The sequence below is a fragment of the Talpa occidentalis genome, unplaced genomic scaffold (genome assembly GCF_014898055.3).
Source record: "Talpa occidentalis isolate TD23 unplaced genomic scaffold, MPIMG_talOcc4v2.1 talOcc4.4, whole genome shotgun sequence".
In the NCBI taxonomy this organism is placed as follows: Eukaryota; Metazoa; Chordata; class Mammalia; order Eulipotyphla; family Talpidae; genus Talpa; species Talpa occidentalis.
In genome coordinates this window covers 66169120-66190567 of record NW_023604295.1, presented here as the reverse complement: position 1 = coordinate 66190567, position 21448 = coordinate 66169120, and the positions used below count along the sequence as shown (strand labels likewise).

The following is a 21448-nucleotide window of genomic DNA, read 5'->3' as shown; positions in this document are numbered from 1 at the left end:
TTAACATTTGGTAAGAATTTCCTTGTTTTTGTTCTATTGTGGTTCATCATGGGGATTTTCACTCCATTTGAGGGGTCAGTGAATGAATGAGCAAGCTCACCCTCCCTCACTCAGAATTTCAAATAGAGAAATTAAAAGCTAGATTAGAAGAAAAGGCAAATAGAAACTCAAACTCACTGCAGACTAACAGAAGGGGAATGCATTCTCTGGTAATTGTTTCCAACACGGTGTTCCTTTTCTTTGTCCTTAATAGAAAAAAAGATCATATCACCTGGATTTAAAAAAAATTAAAAACATGAGTAATATCAGCATGTTTTACTATTAACTCACTACCATATAATCCCCAAACTTATAAACATTCTACTCTAATTAATGCATATATAAAAATGAAAAGTATATGCAATAATGCAATGTAGTTTTCTTATGCTGTTAGCTAAGATTAAATTATAATGATAAGGAATTATTTGGTTGTCAGGCTTTCAGTCATTCCAGTCATGAAATCAACAATTCCTCTGAATGCGTACTACTCTGATACAAGAAAGTCATGCAAAAGGGCAGAAATCAACTCTTTTTGAGAATTTGTCATTTATTTTTCAAAGATATTTGAGTCAAGAGAGAACCTTATTTCTTTGTGTTTTTACCCTATATGATTTTATAATCTTACTGGTTAATTTTAATCCTTAAAGCAGCGATAAAAATGAAGAAACTTGTTCTTTTTTTCTATTCTGAAAGTTTTGGAAACTACAATTTTGGTATAAAACATTAACCTTTGAAAGTGTCCAATCTGAGGTAAGAAAATGATTCTGTGCCAGACAACTGGTTGCTAACTAATCATTCACTTAAATAATGTATTTCAAAGCTTCTAGGTGCAGAAAAATGTGGTAGACTTTGGGCATACAGAATGAATGAGCAAAAAACTCCATCTGTAGATTGTGCAAGCTCAAACATGGGGATACACAACAATTACTAAAAATTGAACTCCAGGCTTATTTACAGAAGAGAAAGTGTCAGCCTTTTCATTAAAATTTGTAGACACCTGTTCAGTGACTTTGAGTTATAACCTATTTAGTAGAAAAGACTAGATCAGAACCTGCAATTTGTCCTTCCCAGTTCAGTACTCTTTCTATAAAATGTTGAAAAAACCTTGAAGCTTGGAGATAAAAAAAGAGAGAGAGAGAGAGAGAAAGAAATCAGGGAGTTTTTCAGCAAAGATAACATAAAAATGTCAGATTGAAAAGTACCTTAGCACTCACATTCTCAAGACAGGAGATCTATTTCTAATATGACAATGCCATATGGAATTGGGCTCCTTTTTAAAACTAGGATTGTGACATATATCACTGTAAGTCTTTATATATAAAGTGCCCTGGTCATTTTGGTGATCAATACATGTTTGTTGAAAGTAAATAAATGAAATCCAAACATCACCTGAAAAAGTCTGATTCCTGCTAAATCTATGATGATATCCAGTAGGCTTGAGGGGGCACTGCCTCCCATTTTTAATGGCTATTAATCTCAATTCTTGGGTCATCTTACTTTGACTTATCAAAACAAAACCAGAGATGAAAGTTCCTGCCTGTATTACACTCTGTAATATAGATTTTTGTATAAAGAGAGAAAACATCTTTGGGACCACAAAAAAAAAAAAAAAAAAAAAAAAAAAAAAAAAAAAGAAGAAGAAGAAGAAGAAGAAAAGAAGGAAAGAAAGAAAGAAAAAAAGGTGGTAATTTGCCTCATTTGCCTCTACTTAAATGATTTTAAGCTATTTAATCACACTATGCTTTTACAACCCTGGGGTTGAAATCTAGGAATAATTGCAGTAGAATTTGATTGCTATGGCCATCTATTATTGGGTTAGCTGAGCATCACTGTAAGTCAGAATTCTGTCACTTTGGTAGCAGGTTTTGCGTATATCCACCTTAAATGAGCACTGCCCTCATAGGTGGCCTGCCCCAGGCAAAGGCAACTTTATGGCAGAAGGGTTTTCTTTTTTTAACTTTAAAACTTTAAAATGTGTGCCTCCCTCGTGGTGCAAGGGGTTAAGACGCAACCTATGAAGCTATCCACAGTCACTTCAGCATAAGTTTGATCCCCAGCCAGGGAGCTACCCACATGGCACAGTGGACCTCTCCTGACTAGCCCTCTGCACCCCTCAGCAGTGTATTTCAGTCAATCCACCTGTTCTGTTCCCCTCTCTGTCTCTGGTGAATCCTCTCACCCCTCCCACCTCTCTCCTGTACCCCAGTTCTTGTGTGCATAAATGAATCTTAAAAAAAAACTTAAAAATTTGGTTCCTCTATATTCCTCCTATAAGTGAAACCATCTGATAAATATAGGGGAACCAAATAAGACATCAGGGAAAAAAAATAACAATATAAAACACAACAAAACAAAACAAAAACAAACAGATCAGAGACATCCTGCAGGGGAGGGGGAGGGGGAGGGAGAGGAATCAGAGGGAGGAGCACAGGGGACTCTGGGGATGGTGCATGGGTGAACTGGTGGTCGAAATTCTATAGGGGCATCACCTGAGGGGGAGGGAAGCAAACATTGTTGAAATATGAACAATAATGTAAAATATAATAAATGAATTTTAAAAAACTTAAAAATTTTACATCTGAATTAGTATAGTCTACCCTTCTTGTCTGTTCTATTTTCTCTATTATTCTGCAATAAGTTGTGAAAGAAATATGTTAACATATCTGCCTTTTGCTTCTTACCTGGATTTGTTTTATATGAGGAAACTTGCAGTCTTTAAAATAATATTTAAATGAGAAGGATGTTCAGCTAGTTTTATCATTAATCTCACCTTCAAAGAATGGAAGGAGGTGCTTTCAAATTATAATCATTGATTTTTATTACTATGAAAAAAGATAATAAGACATATTTAACGACCATTTTAGGTAAAGTTTGAAACTCTTCCATGAGGAATTTTTGAAGGATAAAGAAGGTATAATAAGAGCAAGACGATTTACTGCAAGGAAGGGAGATTATTTGGTTGGTGGGGAAAATTTAACTGTGGGAACTTTGATAGTGAGTGTGGTGTGGTAACATCCATCTGAAGAAGTGTGATCTTATACCTCTGACCTCTTATAAACAGTATTTATAAGGCAATGTTACAGCAATAAAGATAAAAAGAATAAAAGTAAGCATACTATATAAATATTTTCCCATATATATTTAAAGAAAATGTTTTCTACTAGGATAATAATTTTATTACTGAATATGAATTCTTCAACCCTGTTTTCAAATCGTGACCCATTTTGGTGTAGGGTTTAATTGATATTTGCAGCAAGAAAGGGAAAATTTATTTATGTTTCCCACATATTGTGGGTCATCCTATTCTTAAAGTAAGCAGGTTCCCTCTGTCTTTCCATTAAAAAATACTTGCTCATCGACCCATAAAAATGCTTGACATCAAAAAAAGAGAAGGGCCTCCCTAGTGGCGGAGGGGTTAAGACAGTTAAGATGCAACCTACGAAGCTATCCACAGCCACTGCAGCACAAATTCCTTTCCAGCTGGCCAGGAAACTACCCATAGGGTGCAGCAGACCTCTCCTGCCTCGCCTTCTACTCCCCTCAGCAGTGTATTTCAGTCAGTCTGCCTGTTCTGTTCCCCATTCTGCCTCTGGTGAATCCTCTCACTGCCCCCTAACACACCACTGGCCTGTACCCCAGTTCTTGTATTCATATATAAATAAATCTTAAAAAAAAGAGAGAAAATCCTAGAGAAAGACAGAACATTAGAATTAAAAAAAAAAAAAAAAAAGATTTATTTATTTATTTATACAAGCACTTGGGTACAGTCAGAAGCGTGGGAGGGTGAGAGAATTCACCAGAGCCAGAGCGGGGAATAGAAACAGGCAGACTGATGAAATGCACTACTGAGGGGAGCAGCGGGCGTGGCAGGAGAGTTCTGCGCGCCATGTGGGACCCTCGCCGGTGGCCAGGGTTTGAACCAGTGCTGCAGAGTCTGCGGGCAGCTTCGCAGCCCAGTGCTCAACCGCTGTGCCACCAGGGGAGGCCCAGAACATTAGAATTTTGAAATGGGTTTCTTACTAGGAATTGATGACAGAAGACTTGCATTTGTTTAATTAAATAATTTTTAGATTATTTAATTATTATTATGCATCAGTGTCACATTAAGAGTATAGAATTAGTAGTAAAGTAATTCATAGTTTTACAGAACAATTTGCTTTCAGTAAGTCATTTATACAAACTTTAAAGCAGAGAAATTTCCTGTCTCTTCAGAATGTAATCTCGAATTTCTTTGATATCCAGGGCATGTTACTCTTCCTGTTGGTGCTTCAAAAGTTCTTTTTTGTAAAATGAGTAAATTAGTACCTGTCCTAATTATTTCAATAGCACTATTGTGAGATTCCATTGAGATTGTACATAAGAAAGTTTTTTAAAAAGAGTAAAGATAACTACACAATATATGATATTATTTTAGATTCCACCATTTTATGCCATATATAATGGTTGACTGACTATCTATAAATTGATGGTTAAAACCTACTATGTAACCAGATGCCAAAAGATACAGGAATCTGCCCCTATTATACAGTCCCCTGACTTTCTGGACTTTAGTGTCCAGAAAAGGACAGTCACACATAAAACACAGACTGGCCAATGTGGTTTCTTAGTATCTTTTTACCTAAATTAACCTATGACTCTATTTGAAGATCTCAACTGGATTCCCTTTTATCTCATATAAAAATACTTTCTTTTGTAGCATGATGGCCCTGGTCAATGCTGGGTTAATATAGATAGAGTGGCTCCATTGCATTTGGACCATCTTATTAGGAAAGAAGCGATACCCCAACAATGTTCATCAGGTTTCTGTTTGCATATCTTGGCCACCTATTTGACCATAATGTTGGTCATCTAGCCCTATTTGTAGTGAAGTCTGAATAAGACAATAAATATTTGAGAGCAATTGTGAACAAAATCAGAATTCCATTAGTAACAAGAAGCAGAGTTTGAATATCAATCATGCAACCATCAGCACCCTCCACATTCCTCTGCTTAAAACTTGTCTTTTCACATTAATCTTTTTTTGTATATTTAATTATGCTTCTCATAAGTTGGTTTCTACTATCCTTTTATGATCTTTCTCAAATGGGATTCCTTCTGTTGAATCTCCTCCAATTGCTCAATTAAACTGGAGTACTTGCTCATGTGGTCTGTGTTAAATGTTCGTGTCCCGTTTCCAATTGAAAGGATTCATGGGATGGTCAAATGAGGACATTTATATCTTCAAGGCTAACAAAAAGGTTAATCAGAGTCAATGTTTGGCAAATACTTACTATGTATATGTGTCTTCCTATTGCTTATATAATCATTTCCAAGGTTATTTTTTAGTAAAATTAGATAAAACCTAGTTACTAGTCTGAGTGACATTCTTAACTTCTAGGTTTATTAACTATAGTTACTTTCAAGGTACTATCAGAAATCCTGTGTGATAGTGCAGTAGCTAAGAAGTGATTATATGACTGTTTTGCCTTTTCTTTTTTTTAAAGCATTGCATAACATAGCCACCCATAGAAGTCACAAAAAGTGATTGGCTAGCAAATATCTTTGTGCTAACTATTGTAAAAACCATAAAAGCCTCATATAAAAACACACAGATAGACTTACAAGCAAACAAAATAACAAAGTACATTGGAGTCCTGGACTTAATCTTCTAAAGACTCACGAATGCCCTCTTGCAAATTTAAGGCACTCAATGATGAGCTAAATTGAAACCAGAAGTTAAGTGCATAGTTTGTTTATACTTTATATCATTTCCCTCTGAGGCAACATGACACGAGATATGAGTGGAAGTTTCTAACCAGTACTTAAGGACAATGTTCTAAAGTTTATAATCTTAATCCATGTTTGCTTAGGGCATTACAATTTATTTGCCTGGTTCTCAATGTGCAAAGAGTTGTTTGATTTATGCAAACCAAAAGTTGTTTGATTTATGCAAAGTGGCCAGAGAGAGCCATTCTTAGTAGGAACTAGAAAGCAGAGATTAAGGATTACTATCTTTTTTTTTAGTTAATTTGTTTGGCAGTGTATTTCCTAAGAAACATTGAGTAGCAAGATATGCTATTGTGGATATGATTTTTTAATGTTCAGAATGGATTTCATAATTATAAAAGTTAAGATTTTCCACATAGGTTTTGTTTGAAAGCAAATAACCTGTTTGCAATGAGGTTGATATAAGAACATTTTGGAATTCAATGATAAAGATAATCTATATGGCCTATTCTAAATGTAAGTGCTTTAAGTCATAAATTCTCAATGTAGCATTGAGATTAAAATTCAGAGATTTAAGAAATTACTGACTTCCAAAGCGGATCTAAAGGAAATTAAAAATTTTGACCCCGGATTTCTTCCTCAGAGAAATGTCAAGAGACCTCTTGTCAGGATTTTCTCTATAGTTTGATTTCTCAAAGTACCTAGAAGAATGGATAAAATAAAATATTTCAACATATTGAATTTTATATAAGATTCAATTAAAATAATAGAATGGGGGCATATTTCTTTAAAAGCCAAAAATAGATAGTGGCTAAAAAATGGGCAACTAAAATCAGTGTTTGATAACCAAGTTCTTGACCTTACAAAAACAAGGTTTTTTTAGATATATGAACAAAAAGAAAATAACAGTTATTTACAAAGTTTTAATCTAGTAGCAATTTACAAGTCTATCAGTTTAAATAGAAGTTGTACTTCCCTCTCTGTTACTTACATGTATAGACAAAGACATTTATTGAAATCTTTATTTGAGGTGTTTGCTATTGAAGTTAGGGATGATGATATCAAGAGAGAAATATTTCATAGCTTATGAGGAGCATGAGTCAATAATAAGGTGTAGACAGTCATGATTTCTCCCATCCTTTGCTTATGATTTGCGAGGATGTAATTAAACACACAGACTCCAATGAGAACCCAGCGAGTTTATGTGATGTGCTCACTGCAGAGTCGAGAGTGCACTTCGGCATTGAGTTTAGAAAGCCACTGGCTACATGATGACATGGCTTTGCTTCATTTTCTCCAAAAATATTCCAACGCCAAGTAAAGCTGTGAAAACACGAGCTAGAAATTTCATCACACTTTCAGGCCAAAATAACCTAAATCTTGTGGGTTTCTTTTTTTGCCCTAACATTTGGTACAAATTCAAAAGTGTATGTAGAAAATCTACCCTGAGTCACATTTGCTTCTGTAAATTCTCAGAGGAAAAATGGATTTTAATTCATAATGAGTGCATGCCCTCACCTGCTGAAAATTGTCTTAGGTGTTTTCAAAATTATCAGACAGAATTTTCAAAGAGCCATTTTGTTTGTAGCTTGTCGACCAGGTTTCTACAAAGCTTCGGATGGTAATATGAAGTGTGCCAAGTGCCCACCTCACAGTTCTACTCATGAAGATGGTTCAGTGAACTGCAGGTGTGAGAATAATTACTTCCGAGCAGACAAAGACCCTCCATCCATGGCTTGTACCCGTGAGTAGTTCTGCTGCAACCCATGCCTCCATGTTTGTTTTTGTTTTTGTTTTTTTTTTTCTTGTGCTCTTGTGTTTTTTGTAAGCATTTGGCCCATGGCCTTCTGTTATCCATGTGCAAATTGAAAGCTTTTTCTGCTTCACTCTTCATGCTTGGCTCACCACAAATGCAACATCTATCATACACAATGAGTTTGTTTTTAAAGCACTTCCTGCAACAGAACCCTCAGAAAGAAAGAAAATTTTCTGTATCTTCTTTAGATCCTGCATTACATTTGACAGGCTAGGGAGGTTATAGGCCTGGGATTTGTGTTTTTACATTTCTATTCCCTCTTGTTATATTTTGGTCATAGGTCATAGGGAAAAAGGAATAAAATTTATAAAACTAATACTGAAGTTTTCATAACTATTCACAAGGGCATTGAATTTAGTGGTAAATTCCTTTGCTGGACTTTGTGAATGCATCTTCAACCTTGAGTCAAAATTCCCCCAGGCATCGCTTGGGGAAGACAGTGCTCTTGAGTCCATGTGTCTGTAATCTCAAGAATCCTCTAAGGACAGATTAAAAGTAGATTATAAAGACAAGATGGTTATTTACCTCTTTCGGTTCCATTATAAATTATCTATTTCCCTTGTAGTAGAAAACAGAAGTGAAGCTCATTAATCTTTGTTGAACTACTTTGCAGGACCTCCATCTGCACCAAGAAATGTTATCTCTAATATAAACGAGACCTCCGTTATCCTGGACTGGAGCTGGCCCCTGGACACAGGAGGCCGGAAAGATGTTACCTTCAACATCATATGTAAAAAGTGTGGGTGGAATGTCAGACAGTGTGAGCCATGCAGCCCAAATGTCCGCTTCCTCCCTCGACAGTTTGGACTCACCAACACCACGGTGACAGTGACAGACCTCCTGGCACACACTAACTACACCTTTGAGATTGATGCCAATAATGGGGTGTCAGAGCTGAGCTCGCCACCGAGACAGTTTGCTGCAGTCAGCATCACCACCAACCAGGCTGGTGAGTACATGCCAGATGCTTCCTTCCTCTGTCATCTTCTAACCAAGCAATGGTTCTGAGAGAGAGCAGGAAAAAGATGGGAAATAAGAAAAGATCTGAAAGATTCCCAGAACTTTCTTGGCTATCAATTTTAGACAGTTGTGGTTCATTAAATAACTGAATTTAATTCTTCAAGTGAGAGTTAATTATATTTGTTAGGTGATTTTGAATTACTTTAATGCATTGTTTCTCAGTTTGGAATCTATTATTTGGGGCTCTGGAGCTAGGGCTTGTGAGGCTTCTTGAAACAGTTTTCATGTTTCAAAGAATTTAATAGACACACTGAATCTTACCTTTAAAAAGGTTAGTGGATATTAAAAAATAAGTTTGCTTTACCTTATTTGCAGTTATATTTGATCTTTTGACATGTTTTTAATTATTTTTATGTTGCTCATAAAATCAGAATATTATAGGTCCCTGATTAATTCAAGATAGGAAAATAAAGCAACTTTTAATAATTACAATTTATGTTAAAATGAAAATTATGGAATTTGTGGAAAACAGTAGTGAAAAGAGGTCTTGTTGAAGAAAAGCTCTAAATCACTGATCTAAAAGTTCTCTGGTATAAATTGTTAGGTGATTTTGCCAACTGTATTTTCTAATGACAATCATTTCCCAATTAAAAAATAATGCTGCAAAATTAAAAAAAAATAATAATGTTGCCTTGGCAGGTTTTAAGCAAAGACCTTTAATATGGAATGGAAAAATAAAATGAACAAGCATCTCACCTTTCTTTATCTTACATCACAACATTTCTCTTTTCTTTACATTTAGTAGATCTTGTTCTTTCAGACACTCTTTAAATCTTCTGTGTGTTTTCTAGTTCTCTGAACATTCTTGCGATATTTGTTACTATAGTTATTTTTTAAATAGTGTGGTATTCAAAATTATGGTATTCAAAACTATAGTACATGTGAGTCTGTCAAATGTACAGAGTGTATGGAGACACACCAATAAAGCCCCTTTGAAGTAAGACAATTAATTATGCAATATTGAAAATTGCTGAATGAGGAACAGTTTTCTTTGGTTATCAACAAATTTTATGCAAAATTCGGCTGATAGATATTTATTGTGTTTAATTGTTACTACAAGGTATCATGACTGGGGATTCATTCCAAGCAGTTCAATTTAGCGATACCATTATATTATGTATTCAGAAACAAATATTGGAAGCAAAAGGGGAAAGGAAAAAACAGGTACCAGCTGGAGAAAGCTTCAACTAGAAACTATTCCTTCTCCTGTCTGCTCCCAGGTGGCTCGATCCTGAGCTGGAAGTCAGGATAGAATGTAAACTCCACTTCTTATCTGTATTTGGCTCACATTGTGGAACTGCCTCTGCTCCCTGGTGACTTGCCCTGTGCTCTGAGGTTACAGGAATATGTGCTGGACGCCACGGGGAAAAAGAATGAAAAGCTGCCTAAATTCTCCTAGCAGCTGGAAGAGATCATAGAGCAGCCAAATAACTAGCCAAAACCTCACCACTAGAGCTCTAACTCTAAACTCTAGTTTAGAAAGGTAGGTTAAACTACCGAGGGTGCACAATTATTTTATCTCCAGTCTAATATTTGATAAACTAGCACCAGTCTGACTGCTGGTTGTTTAAAATTTGTACCACTTCTGTAGTGGTTAGTTAGAAGCAACTCAAACTACTTCAGCTGATGAGCGTAGAATTACATCTGTGCCGGTTAATCCTCAAGTATCCTTAGTAGCCCTGAAACCCAGTATCTCAGGCTCCCCTCCCAACTGCCCCCAGAATTCAATAGCTAAAGGGTAACTCCTGGCAGAGGTGTCTCTCTAGCCTTGTGAGGGGAGTCCTGCCTCCTGAGGGGTCCAGCCCCCCCCCCCCTTGCTAGTTGATAGATAGCCATGCTAGTTGATAGATATTTTGAAAACAACCTCTGGCTGACTCCATGCTCAAATATGTCTCTTTCTGATTCCATATCTTTCTTTTGTCCTCACTTTGCTTCTGGTCATTGACACTGATGAAACTCTAATATGTTTATATTGTCTCATAGTGGGAAAAACATGACTTCTAATAAAATGCAGGGAATCATTTTTAATCTTGTTCCTGAATCAGTAATTTCTCCCACTTGAAGTTAAATCTCAGATCAACTAGTACATGCTTTTGCTTTGCTCCAGTAAATGTTATTGAAGCTTTATAATTAATAATATATAAAAATATGTGGCTTAGGTTTATGTAACTGTCTTCTGTGAGAGGGAAAAAAAAGGGCAATGTTTTTGCTATGTATCGTATGATTATGGTTTCTCATATTCAATGAACACAGGGATGTGAAGAAATTTTATTTATGTGGCAAGGGGTTCTCCCAAATCCTATAATTCACATTGATTCACTACCTTGTTTAAAATAGGAACATCAATCTGTGTTTTAATTATCTCCTAAGTTAAACAAAAACGTATAAAAACAAGCAAGAGCTCCTTATTTCCTATCTTATCATGGCCTCTGACTTTCTGACAATGCATTTATCTAGAAACTAATAGTTCCAGACATATACAGTGAATGAATCTAGGTAAAGTGGCAACCAAGAGCAGGCCAAGACATTAAAAAATAAATGGGGTTGATGCCTTGGCCCTCCCAGTTACAAATCACAGAGTAGGACAGAGATTCAACAGGGATTGCTATCAGTTACTCTCCCTAACCCCACGCTCATTTTTTAAAGAAATCACAAATTTGTCTACAGTATGCACCACAAGGCATTTCATATATTTATTTTTGGCTGCTGTATCATTTTGTGTGCCTGGGGAGGTAGAGGTCTTTGTTTCATCTTCAAATTCCCAGGATAAGATTTATAAGCAAGATTAGAAGCGATGCCATATCTCCAGGGAGTGTTTCTTTGTTTTTGCTTTATTTTCGTTCTTGTGAAGGTTAATGGACTGGTAGCCTTGAAAAATGAGCTCCCTACCACTGGAAAGATAGGGCTGTGACAGATATGATGCCATGGTGTTTAAATTCCTTCTAGTTTCTCTATCTTTGACGTGGATAAAAAGCGGAAACGTGAATGTGTCCCTTTTAATTTAGCCTGTGAGATTGAGTTTGTTGATTTTTCCCTTGATTACATTGTAAAAGCCATGTGATGACCACATGATAAGGCACCTTCTAAATTGTAGAGGATTATGTTGTAAATTCCAGTGTTAGCTCTTAGCTCTCAATATTTTTCACAAAGTGTGCCAGTGAGATAAAAAGCATGGTGTCGACATAAAGATTCTATCTGTAAATCCATCAGTCAAATGTATAAAGAAAGAACTGCTGATTGCAAACAAAGACCTGTAAAGTTACACTGGAGTGTTAAGTTGCTACTTTTGTTCTTTTCCTAGAATGAGTAAGTTTACTTTCCAGTTCCAGAAACAACCTTTCACTATAGGAATATTCCTGATTATCCTTCACCTCCATCATATAATCCTCCCCTACTCCCCACCATTCTGTAGCATATAATGATTTCAGAATAGAACGTGGACCACTAATACAGAATTCAGAGGCTTTTGTTTCAAGAACCAACCCACTCTCCATTTTATAGCTCAGGAGACTGAGATCTGAGATGTTCTTCCAATTTTTCATTAAGAGATCAAATATCCACTGTGTCTCCTAACTCGAACTCTTCTTTCAACTTCTCTCTTCACACTTTCCTGCCATCCTGTGCTTCATGCCACACAGCTATTTAAAAAAAAAAAAATGCTGCCTCAAAGACAGAAAGGGGCATTCTGGGAAAATCTACAATAACCTATAACATCCGCAATAAACTTGGTCATGGCTTCTCAGTCATTTATCACAGGTTGCTTAGGGGCATTCTGCAACAGATCTTATCATCTCCCTCCTTCCCCAGACCTAATCTCATCCTTTACTCCCTCATTCTCCACTGGTGAACTTCCTGCTGTGATATTATGATTTATATTAAGAAATATGTATTTGATCTTGGTCTCCCATACCTGGCACAAAGTTCCTAAAACCCTTGGAATGTCCTTAATGATAAAAGCAATAAAGGTGTTTTTTATCAGCCCCTGTCAAGACACCTGAGTTATGTTAATGAGGTGGCTTTTGGAAAGCCACTGGGACTGGTTGCCAGGGAATAATCCTTAAAATTAGAAGGTATGGGGCCTCCCTGGTGGTGCAAGGGGTTCATTCTCAGCCTATGAAGCCATAGGCAGCCACAGCAGCCCAAGTTTGATCCCTGGCCAGGGAGCTAACCCACATGGCACAGTAGACCTCTCCTGTCTTACCCGCTGCTCCCCTCCCACACCTCTGGTCTACAACCCAGCTCTTGTATGCATAAATAAGCAAAAGAAGTCTTTAACAAAATTTCAGTGGTGGAAACTTTAATTACCCCATCCCCACCACCACCACTCCCCACTTTCAGGAAGGGGAAACAGCCTGAACACACCCATTGCCAATGATTTCATTACTCTTACCTGAGTAACAAAGCTGCCTTCAAAGCCACAAGGACATGGGTCAGAGAGCTTCTGGGCTGGTGTGGGTAGGTGACATCTCTGGGAGGGCAAAGATGCTCTGGGCCCCTTGCCCCTATCTTGACTGAGGTGTCTCCTCCATCTGGCTGTTCCTGAGTTGCATTCTTTTGTGACGTACCAGTAATCTAGTAAGTAAAATGCTTTTCTGAGTTCTGTGGGTTCCTCTAGCAAATTAACTGAACCCGAGGAGGGAGTCATGGGAGCTCCCACTGATAGCTTGTGGGCAGAAGCACAGGTGACTGGACTTGGGACTATTATCTGGGGGGTGGGGCGGAGTCTTGTGCAATTGAGTCCTTAACCTGTAGGATCCAATGCTGTACCCGGGTACTTGGTATTAGAACCACCTTTAATTGAAAAAAATCCCAATATTTTGGAGGCCAGCAATTAAGTATATTGTGAGTTGAGTATTGAGAGTAGAAGACACAAACAAAAGTTCTATTTTTCTTTCTTTCATGCCTCTTAACTCACTAAGACCATAACATATAAGAAAGAAATGCTATTTGCCTTCTTATCTCAGTCTAATTCCCCTCCCTCTGAATTCACTAACTCTCATCGATTAGTCTTTTAAATCAATGTCCTCAAGCAAATCTTCCCACTTACATCTTTAACACTTTCCTAGCTCTTTTTTTTGTCTTGTATGTTTTATATTTTTTCCTTCATTTTAGAGGATGACACAGATAATTAAGTAGCAATTCAGCAATAGCAACATCAATATACACACACAGAGGTGTGTGCATATCACAAATTGCTTGACTCTTCAAGATTCATCCTATTTTCTATCTATGATGATTTTTTATAGAGTAATCTTTACTTTTCCCTTCATACACTCATTCATACTATAGTGTAGCATCTGCCCTCACTCTTAGCAAGTCACCTCCTGAGAACTAGTAAAAATTTTCTATTTGTCTTGTTAAACTAATGTCATTGTTAAGAAGAATGTAAATTTCATGAGCACATGGACCTTGTCTGGAGTTCACATTTGTTTTTCTCAACTTAGAACAATGCCTTCCAGCACATTGGTTTTGATAATGAATGATTACCTAGTGAAAATTCCCATCATTTGAAAATTGAACTACATTCTCCCTCGAACCACCTCCTTTAATTATTTTCTCTCTGCTATTGACATTACCATTTTCCCTACTTTCCCAGATTTTAATACTTTGAAGCAATCACTAACATGTGAGAATGTGGAGGATGAACCTAAGATGATTCAAAGTATTCAAATCTTTGCATATGCCATTTCCCAGATTCCTTAAAAGTTAACATTTTATTACATTTGCTTTATTATTTTCTCCCTATCTCCTCAAAATAAATATTATATTCTGAACCACTTGACAGTACATTGCACCTATTTTCCATTCTGAAATATTTTAGTGTGAATTTCTTAGAAACAGTGAAATCTCTTATTTACCTTCAATGCATCTATCAAAATTAAAACATGAATGTTGTTTCACTCTATAATCGTATCTACATATATTAGCCAACTTTTGTTGACTATTACAGTAATGATGCTTTGACAAAACAAATTGATATCCTGATTAACTTCAGTTTCTATCTATAATATAGTGTATATACATAATAACAAATTAATAATTTTCTGTAAATTAAATCAGATAGAAAATATGAATAGAAAGGGAACAAATGTTTATAAGCCTTTTCAGATGCTTGCTGTTTATAAGGGCAGGCATGGCCACAGTGCAGGTTTTCTGATCCAGCAGACCAGGTAAAGGAAGAGTCCTGGAGCCCTTAGTAGCTTTTTAGGCTTTTATTGAGATTCACAAGGCAGGCAGGGGTACTGGGGGGCCGGAAAGCTGGCAGGTCTCCCAGCCCCCAGCAAGTCATCACTCCGGGCTCTCCAGCCTTCTCCTCCTCTCACGTTCTCTCTGCTCTTCTCATGGCCCTGCTTCTCTCTCAGCTTCTCTGCTCCTGCTGACATCCCCGGGACGCTGCCCTAAAAAGCCTGGTCTTAGCCCAGGTGAATCCCATCTACCTTTGCCCACACCCTACTCCAGGTGCCCACCATCAGGCATGCATTCAGGACTGCAGGTTTCCGTCATCCATCCTAATGGCGGGAGGGCAGAAAAGCCTGATACTTTTTAACTTACCCTACAATGTTACTCAAGGAATTTGACATTATCTTCCACATTCAAAAATGACCAGTAAATAATATTATTTAAAATAGAGAACTCAGCTTAGATTTACTTAGATTTCCTATGGAGGGAGGGTTAGTTTATGCAAGGAAAATAATATCTTAGAGACAAAATGTTCCTGTCTTCAACATTAGACAGAATGTTATCCACTTAATTTGATTATCAAAGACAAATCTCTTCTTTCCTTCTGGTGATAAATTTGCTATCCATGACATGAAGGGAGTAAACTGAAAATCCAACCATATTTTTTCCTGTTTAATTTTGTTTTATATTATTTTGAAACTAGAGCTCAGAAATTTTTAACTAGTATGATGTTATCGATCGATATTTTGGGGGAATCCTTAAGTACACTTATCAATTAATTACCATACAAGACTTTCAGGAGCTTTTTTCCTATACTTTTGTGGCTGTTATTTCACAAATTGAAGTAATAACTTTTATTAGTAGACAACAAAATAAATATCAAAATAAACATAAATAAACAGAACATTTTCTTTAAAATGTATGTGTAAGGGCAGGAACAGGGCACCAAGCAGGTTTTCTATGATCCAGCAGACCAGGTGAAGGAGGAGTCACAGTCCTCAGTGGCTTTTGCATGCTTTTATTGGGGTTTACCAGATACACTCTATCTGGGCTCTCCAGCGCTCTCTCTCTCTCTCAGCTTCTGCGCTGCTTTCCCGGCTTCTCTTTCAGCTGCTGCTTTCTCGGCTTCTGGCGTCCCTGTGACGCCGCCCTTAAAAGCACAGTCTTAGCGCAGGTGTACCCACTTCAGGTGCCCGCCATCAGGCATGCATTCAGGATCACAGGGTTCCCTCATCTATCCTGATGGCAGGAGGGCAGAAAAGCCTGATATCTTTTACTTTACCCTACAGTATGCTAATCTACTAGGGACCTTTAGCTAAGTTTGTGCATTGGACATCAGATATTTCTAAATTTTCTATTTTCCTAACTCTGAAATATAGCCTCTATTCTCCACATTGTTCTTTGAAATACATTTATTTATTAAGAAATACATATATAGTATTATAACAGATGAATGCCTTATCTCAGTATCAGCTATTAAGACTTTAGCATTTCTGAAGAAGCTAATGTTTCAAAATAAAGGTTGAAAAGGTGAGTAGCCAAGTCTGCTATGAAACTTCAGACACTTATTAGTATGATCCCTATAGAAAAGTATGTCACCAGGTAATTATATATTATGGTAGTAATCTGGACATCAAAAGAATATACATGCACTTTTTCAGAACATGAGGGAAGGCATTTTATAGCATCAGTGTTGTTAATGAGAAAGTTAAACATAATGAAATTAAACTACACAATAGTGGAGATAAGATTCCAGTAAAGTACTTATGAATCCTCCCCTTCTTATTTCACTGGTATAAATAATAAGCCCTAAGAACTGAAGTCCTGAACTTTTCTTTCTTTCAGTATACAAATGAAGTCAAAACTAGGACCAAAATTTAGAAGTGATGATTATATATTATGTTTAATTTTCTTGCGTGAGAGTGAATTTCAAATCACTTTGATTTGAAATAGAGGCAGATATCTATGCATCTGGGGCTATCACTGCAGCAATGTGTCACAATGTGCCTGACACATTCCACATCATTTAACACATTAATGATGCCTTTCAGCCATCACACCCTGGTATGGAAGCTTATTACGTATCTGCAGCATGAGCAATAAACTGAAGAAAAGCAGAGTCATAGATTGTTCTGACAGTTATTCAGAACCTCTATAGGAACTTAAAGCCCCAACAATTTGGAGAAACAGCAAATAAACATAGTTTAAGGGCCGCCAGGACTAAATTGAATACTCATCTTCCTTTCTGATGCTTTATACAGTCTGATGCATAATTAGTGGAGCAGATGTGTACCTGGAGGATTATGGTCACTCTTTTACTGTTGGCTTCCCCCAAAGGGTGTTCACAAAAATAGGAAGATCAGCAACCAGCAAAAGAAAGAAATGGCGGTGTTCACAAAAGTTTGTAGATTATTAAAAAAATACAGTCATTTCACAAAACAAAAAAAAAAAGTCTTATTCTTTCTTTCCTCTGCAAAGCATTTTTGATTTCAAACAAATTAGATATCCTATAAGTGTGCACTCCCACTACAGAATTAAGTTAAATATAGAAAGTCCTTAGGGAATAATTGCAGTAAGTGCAAATGACTGGAATGGAAATGGAATTAATGCAAATATTTAGATGGAAAGGATGTTCGGTGTTTAGAAGCCAGAATCTTACTACCATGGATCAGATTATTTTATAGTAAGCTCTTAATTTTATTTCAGTATTTCTAAAGTATTATTTCATTGTTAATAACTATGATATAGCCCAATATTCTGACTCTATTATCCTATCAATACCACCATTGTCCACACTGAAAAAGGCAACCCTTCTTCACAGGACTTTACTGCCATCTGCCATAAAATTGTTGCAATAAGAATGTGAATTAAAAGGAATACAAGGTAAGACACCTCAAAAAGCAGGAACCCTGAATTTCTATAGCATTCCTACCAACTCAAAGAATGTCAAGGTCAAGAAATAGGAAACACATTTTCATCCTTGTTTCATCAGCAGTGATTCCTAACCTTAACTCCTCTTACTATGATTAATACTGCACTGTAGTGTATGACATGATTATCTCCAATATCCTTAGGGCAATTTATACAACTCTAAATAGTTAAATGTCTTGTCCACAACCATACAACTCCAAAGTTCCTGCTCTGTGCTATTAAGATATTCTTTTTCCTCTGCATCAGGAAAGAGAAGCTTTATGCAAGTTAAAAATGAGAATAAAAAAATGAAATATATAAAAATGTTTGTCCTAGTATTGAAAAATCTTGAGTGCTTGGAACACAGATCATATGATTTTTTAATCAAAATTTTTCATAATTTGAACAATGCTGATAAGAACTAGAAATCTGAATTGTTTTTATGGAAGTTATTTATCCAAATCTTAATTGCCAAAACCAGCATCAAAATCTCTAAACTTCTATAACTTAGAAAGATTGTGCATACTTTTAATCAATGTTAATTTAGAAGCATTTATCTCCTCAATTTGTTATTTAGAAATAGCCTGGTTTTTATTTTCATTCCAACAAGAGAAAAAAATAATTATAACAAACCAACAGAAAAAAATATGCTTATGTTTACCTTCCCCCCCCCCCCCCGAGACATTGCTGTAATGGGGCAGGGCTATATGACACAGAATTAAGTGTTCTGGGATGTGTGTTGGAAGACTTGGCTACTCCTCTATATTCACACTCGTTGCTTTGGGTCAAGGGAATCTATAACTTCTCATAGTTATTTTTTTTTTATAAACTAGGTAGTCGGTTTTTAGATTTCTTTCTAATTATATATCTGTAATGCAAAATGTATTATACACTTGTAGATAATAGTCTAATGTTTACTTAAAATTTTAACAAGTTTGATAAAAAAATGAGTATTTGAAGCAAAGGTAGTATGGAGCAGAGTCAATGTCCTTTTGTCAGGTGTTACTACTTTAACTGAGAAAACTACATATATTTTATTTGTATGTTTTATTATGCATTCATTCCCCTAATTTTGTTTTTAAATGAACTTAAGCTAGTTATTGGACTAAAATTACCGGAGTCTTGGCATCCTTTTTTGAAGTGAATAGAATAATGATTACTATACACAGGTTATTATGAAAACTAAATAAAATAAGTTACAAGGACTACAAAAATAATACATGACTTTGGAAGTATTTAAATAAATTATTATGTCCTGTCTCCAATATAATATTACTGATATTGATCTATCTAGAGCAAATGGACACTGCTTTTTTTTTTTAATTAAAAAATATTAAAGCAATGTATGTAAGGTCCAGCTTACATTGATGTAGTTTATTTGGTCCTTGAATTTTTTTCAAAATTATAATTCATATGATGATGTGTACATCTCAATATGTCGTATTTAATTTGTTCATTACACACGTGTGTGCAGATATATACATATATAGATACCTGAATAGATACATAAATAGATATATTGACTGTGTGGCAATGTCAAGGTGCCCATGGGAAGATCTAAATGGCAGTTGAATATATTGGTCTATCTTTCTCTGACTTGGGCTAAGATCCAGAGCCATGCAGGATTTGTAAGAATAATTACAGATAGTCTAATAACTATGCAAAATACAATAAACCAAAGACAGATAATTATAAACCAGATATCCTGCAGGGGTAGAGGAGGGAGAAGAATCAGAGGGGGAGGGAGGAAGGAGCATAGGAGACTGAGGTGATGGTGCACGGGTGCATTGGTGAAAGAAATTCTATGGGGACTACACCTGGGGGGAGGGAAGCAAATATTGTTTAAAAATGAAAAATGATATAAAAATAAATAATTTTTAAAAATAAATAAATTTTAATCTCTCCCTATAAAAGAATAGAAAGAAAAAATGGACAGAGATTGGAAGAAATCAAATAACAAAAGAATATCCTGACATCCTTCTTGATAAAGAGTTAAAACAAGGACCATGTTTTTGGTAATTGATGGGGGATGATTGTACATATATTCTCAAAGAAAGAGTACATGTTACAGTAGTGCATTTAGATTTCCAACATTCCAATTTAAAAATTCTCTATTTCTATTTCATTGAGGAAAGGTTGTTTAATTTTCTTTCTATTAAAAAGCTTTCAAATAGGTTTTTCATAGTTGACATCTGAAATATATTGCCTACTATATCATTAACCCCAATAAACTACTGAGTTTACTAACATAACATAATTCTTTCTTGATTTGAATTGATATGATTGAATAATTTGTTTTTAGCTTACATATCTATTCTGAAAAAATAAAAGAAAGTGAATCTTGGATGGAGAAATACTTTTAATTAAAATTTAAAAAATTGATCAGTCTTGTTTGAGATTTTCAACTATAAGCTATTTTCATAAATTCTTATTATTTCAGATAGAATAAAAAGTCCTTATTAAACTACCAATATAAAACAACTTAAGAAAGAGGTTGTACAACTACTTATTTATGTGTGTATATTTGTTGTGTTCATATGTTTATTTGTGTGTGCATGCATATCTTAAAAAGAATATGAGCTTCTAAAAAGCATAACAAATCTAATAGATATGTAAGAAGAAAAGCTCTTTTCTACCAAATTATTTAACTTGAATAAGTTTTACTCTTAAATATCATACCCATTCAATAAAGATTGTGTCTACTTTGAGATATGGTGAAGACAAGAGCAAGTTCCTATATAAACATTTATAATGCTTGCTACTTATAAGTGATCAATACTTGGTAATAACTATCTTATGAACATTGGAAACATTTAACAAAAAATGTACCCTTGAATAAAAAATAACTTGTAACTCCTGGTTTTCTTGGGCAATAAATGGCACACATCACTAATTGTTTTTTTTCCTGTTCCCTAAACATTGAGCACTGAGTATGAGCCAGGTACTGTGCTGGAAGCACTTAGGAAGAAATAATGATTAAGATGTGGCTAGTATCTTAAAGGAGCTCTCATTGTAGTAGATCGTAAAGGCTTTAAGAAACCAGCATGAAATTGATTGGTTTGGCCATGAAAAGGCAGGCAAGGCCAGCTGCCAAGAGACTTCAACAAGCATTAGCAACCCAGGGAAGCCACCCATTGAAGCAGATTTATCTTGAATTCACAGAAAATGCCAAATTATGTATAATATTATCTTTTGTTTTAATTACTAAGGAAAAGATTTTAAAACCACCTTTTTGTGATGTGGTAATAAAAAACATACAATTCCAAGACTTTCACTAAGAGGAAAAAGGAAAAGAAATTAACTGCTTTAAATTATGTACAAATTAAATGATGGTTACATGTGTAACTTAATGGCCTCTCAATTGAACATGTCTGGTTTGCATAAAGTACTCAGTTAAAATGTGTGAACTTAATAATAATGGGATGAGAACAAATATTTACAGCAGTCTGGTGAAACTCTCCACATTAGTTTTATTTATTGATCTGTCCATTTATCCACCTATTAACCAATTAAGTCCTGTTATTAGTATGGAAAGAAGAACTCTATTCAGTTAAATAAACAAATTTATAGACAACTGCCAAACAGACAACATAGAAAATAAAGTATCAAACAAAACATTGTATACCTCAGTAATACAATTCTTATGCCAATTAAATTGCAAAAAAAGTATGTAAAACCAGAATGTCCAAAAATAAAAAAAAAATTGATTGTAAAATTGTGACAGTAACTCTTCATATCAGATAGATTAAAAAATTAAAATTTTAGAAATGTTTATAA

General features: G+C 35.5%; 1 protein-coding gene across 3 annotated transcripts in view; it reads left to right on the top strand.

Annotated features, from left to right (window-relative positions):
• The window catches only part of EPHA3 (EPH receptor A3), a 323744-nt gene that overhangs the window by 207771 nt on the left and 94525 nt on the right, over positions 1-21448 (top strand). For all 3 annotated transcript variants that reach the window (XM_037526637.2, XM_054700691.1, XM_054700690.1), the window contains exons 7-8: positions 7334-7489; positions 8175-8510. In XM_037526637.2, the coding sequence (XP_037382534.2) occupies positions 7334-7489; positions 8175-8510 (492 nt within the window). The remainder of the gene's footprint in view (positions 1-7333; positions 7490-8174; positions 8511-21448) is intronic.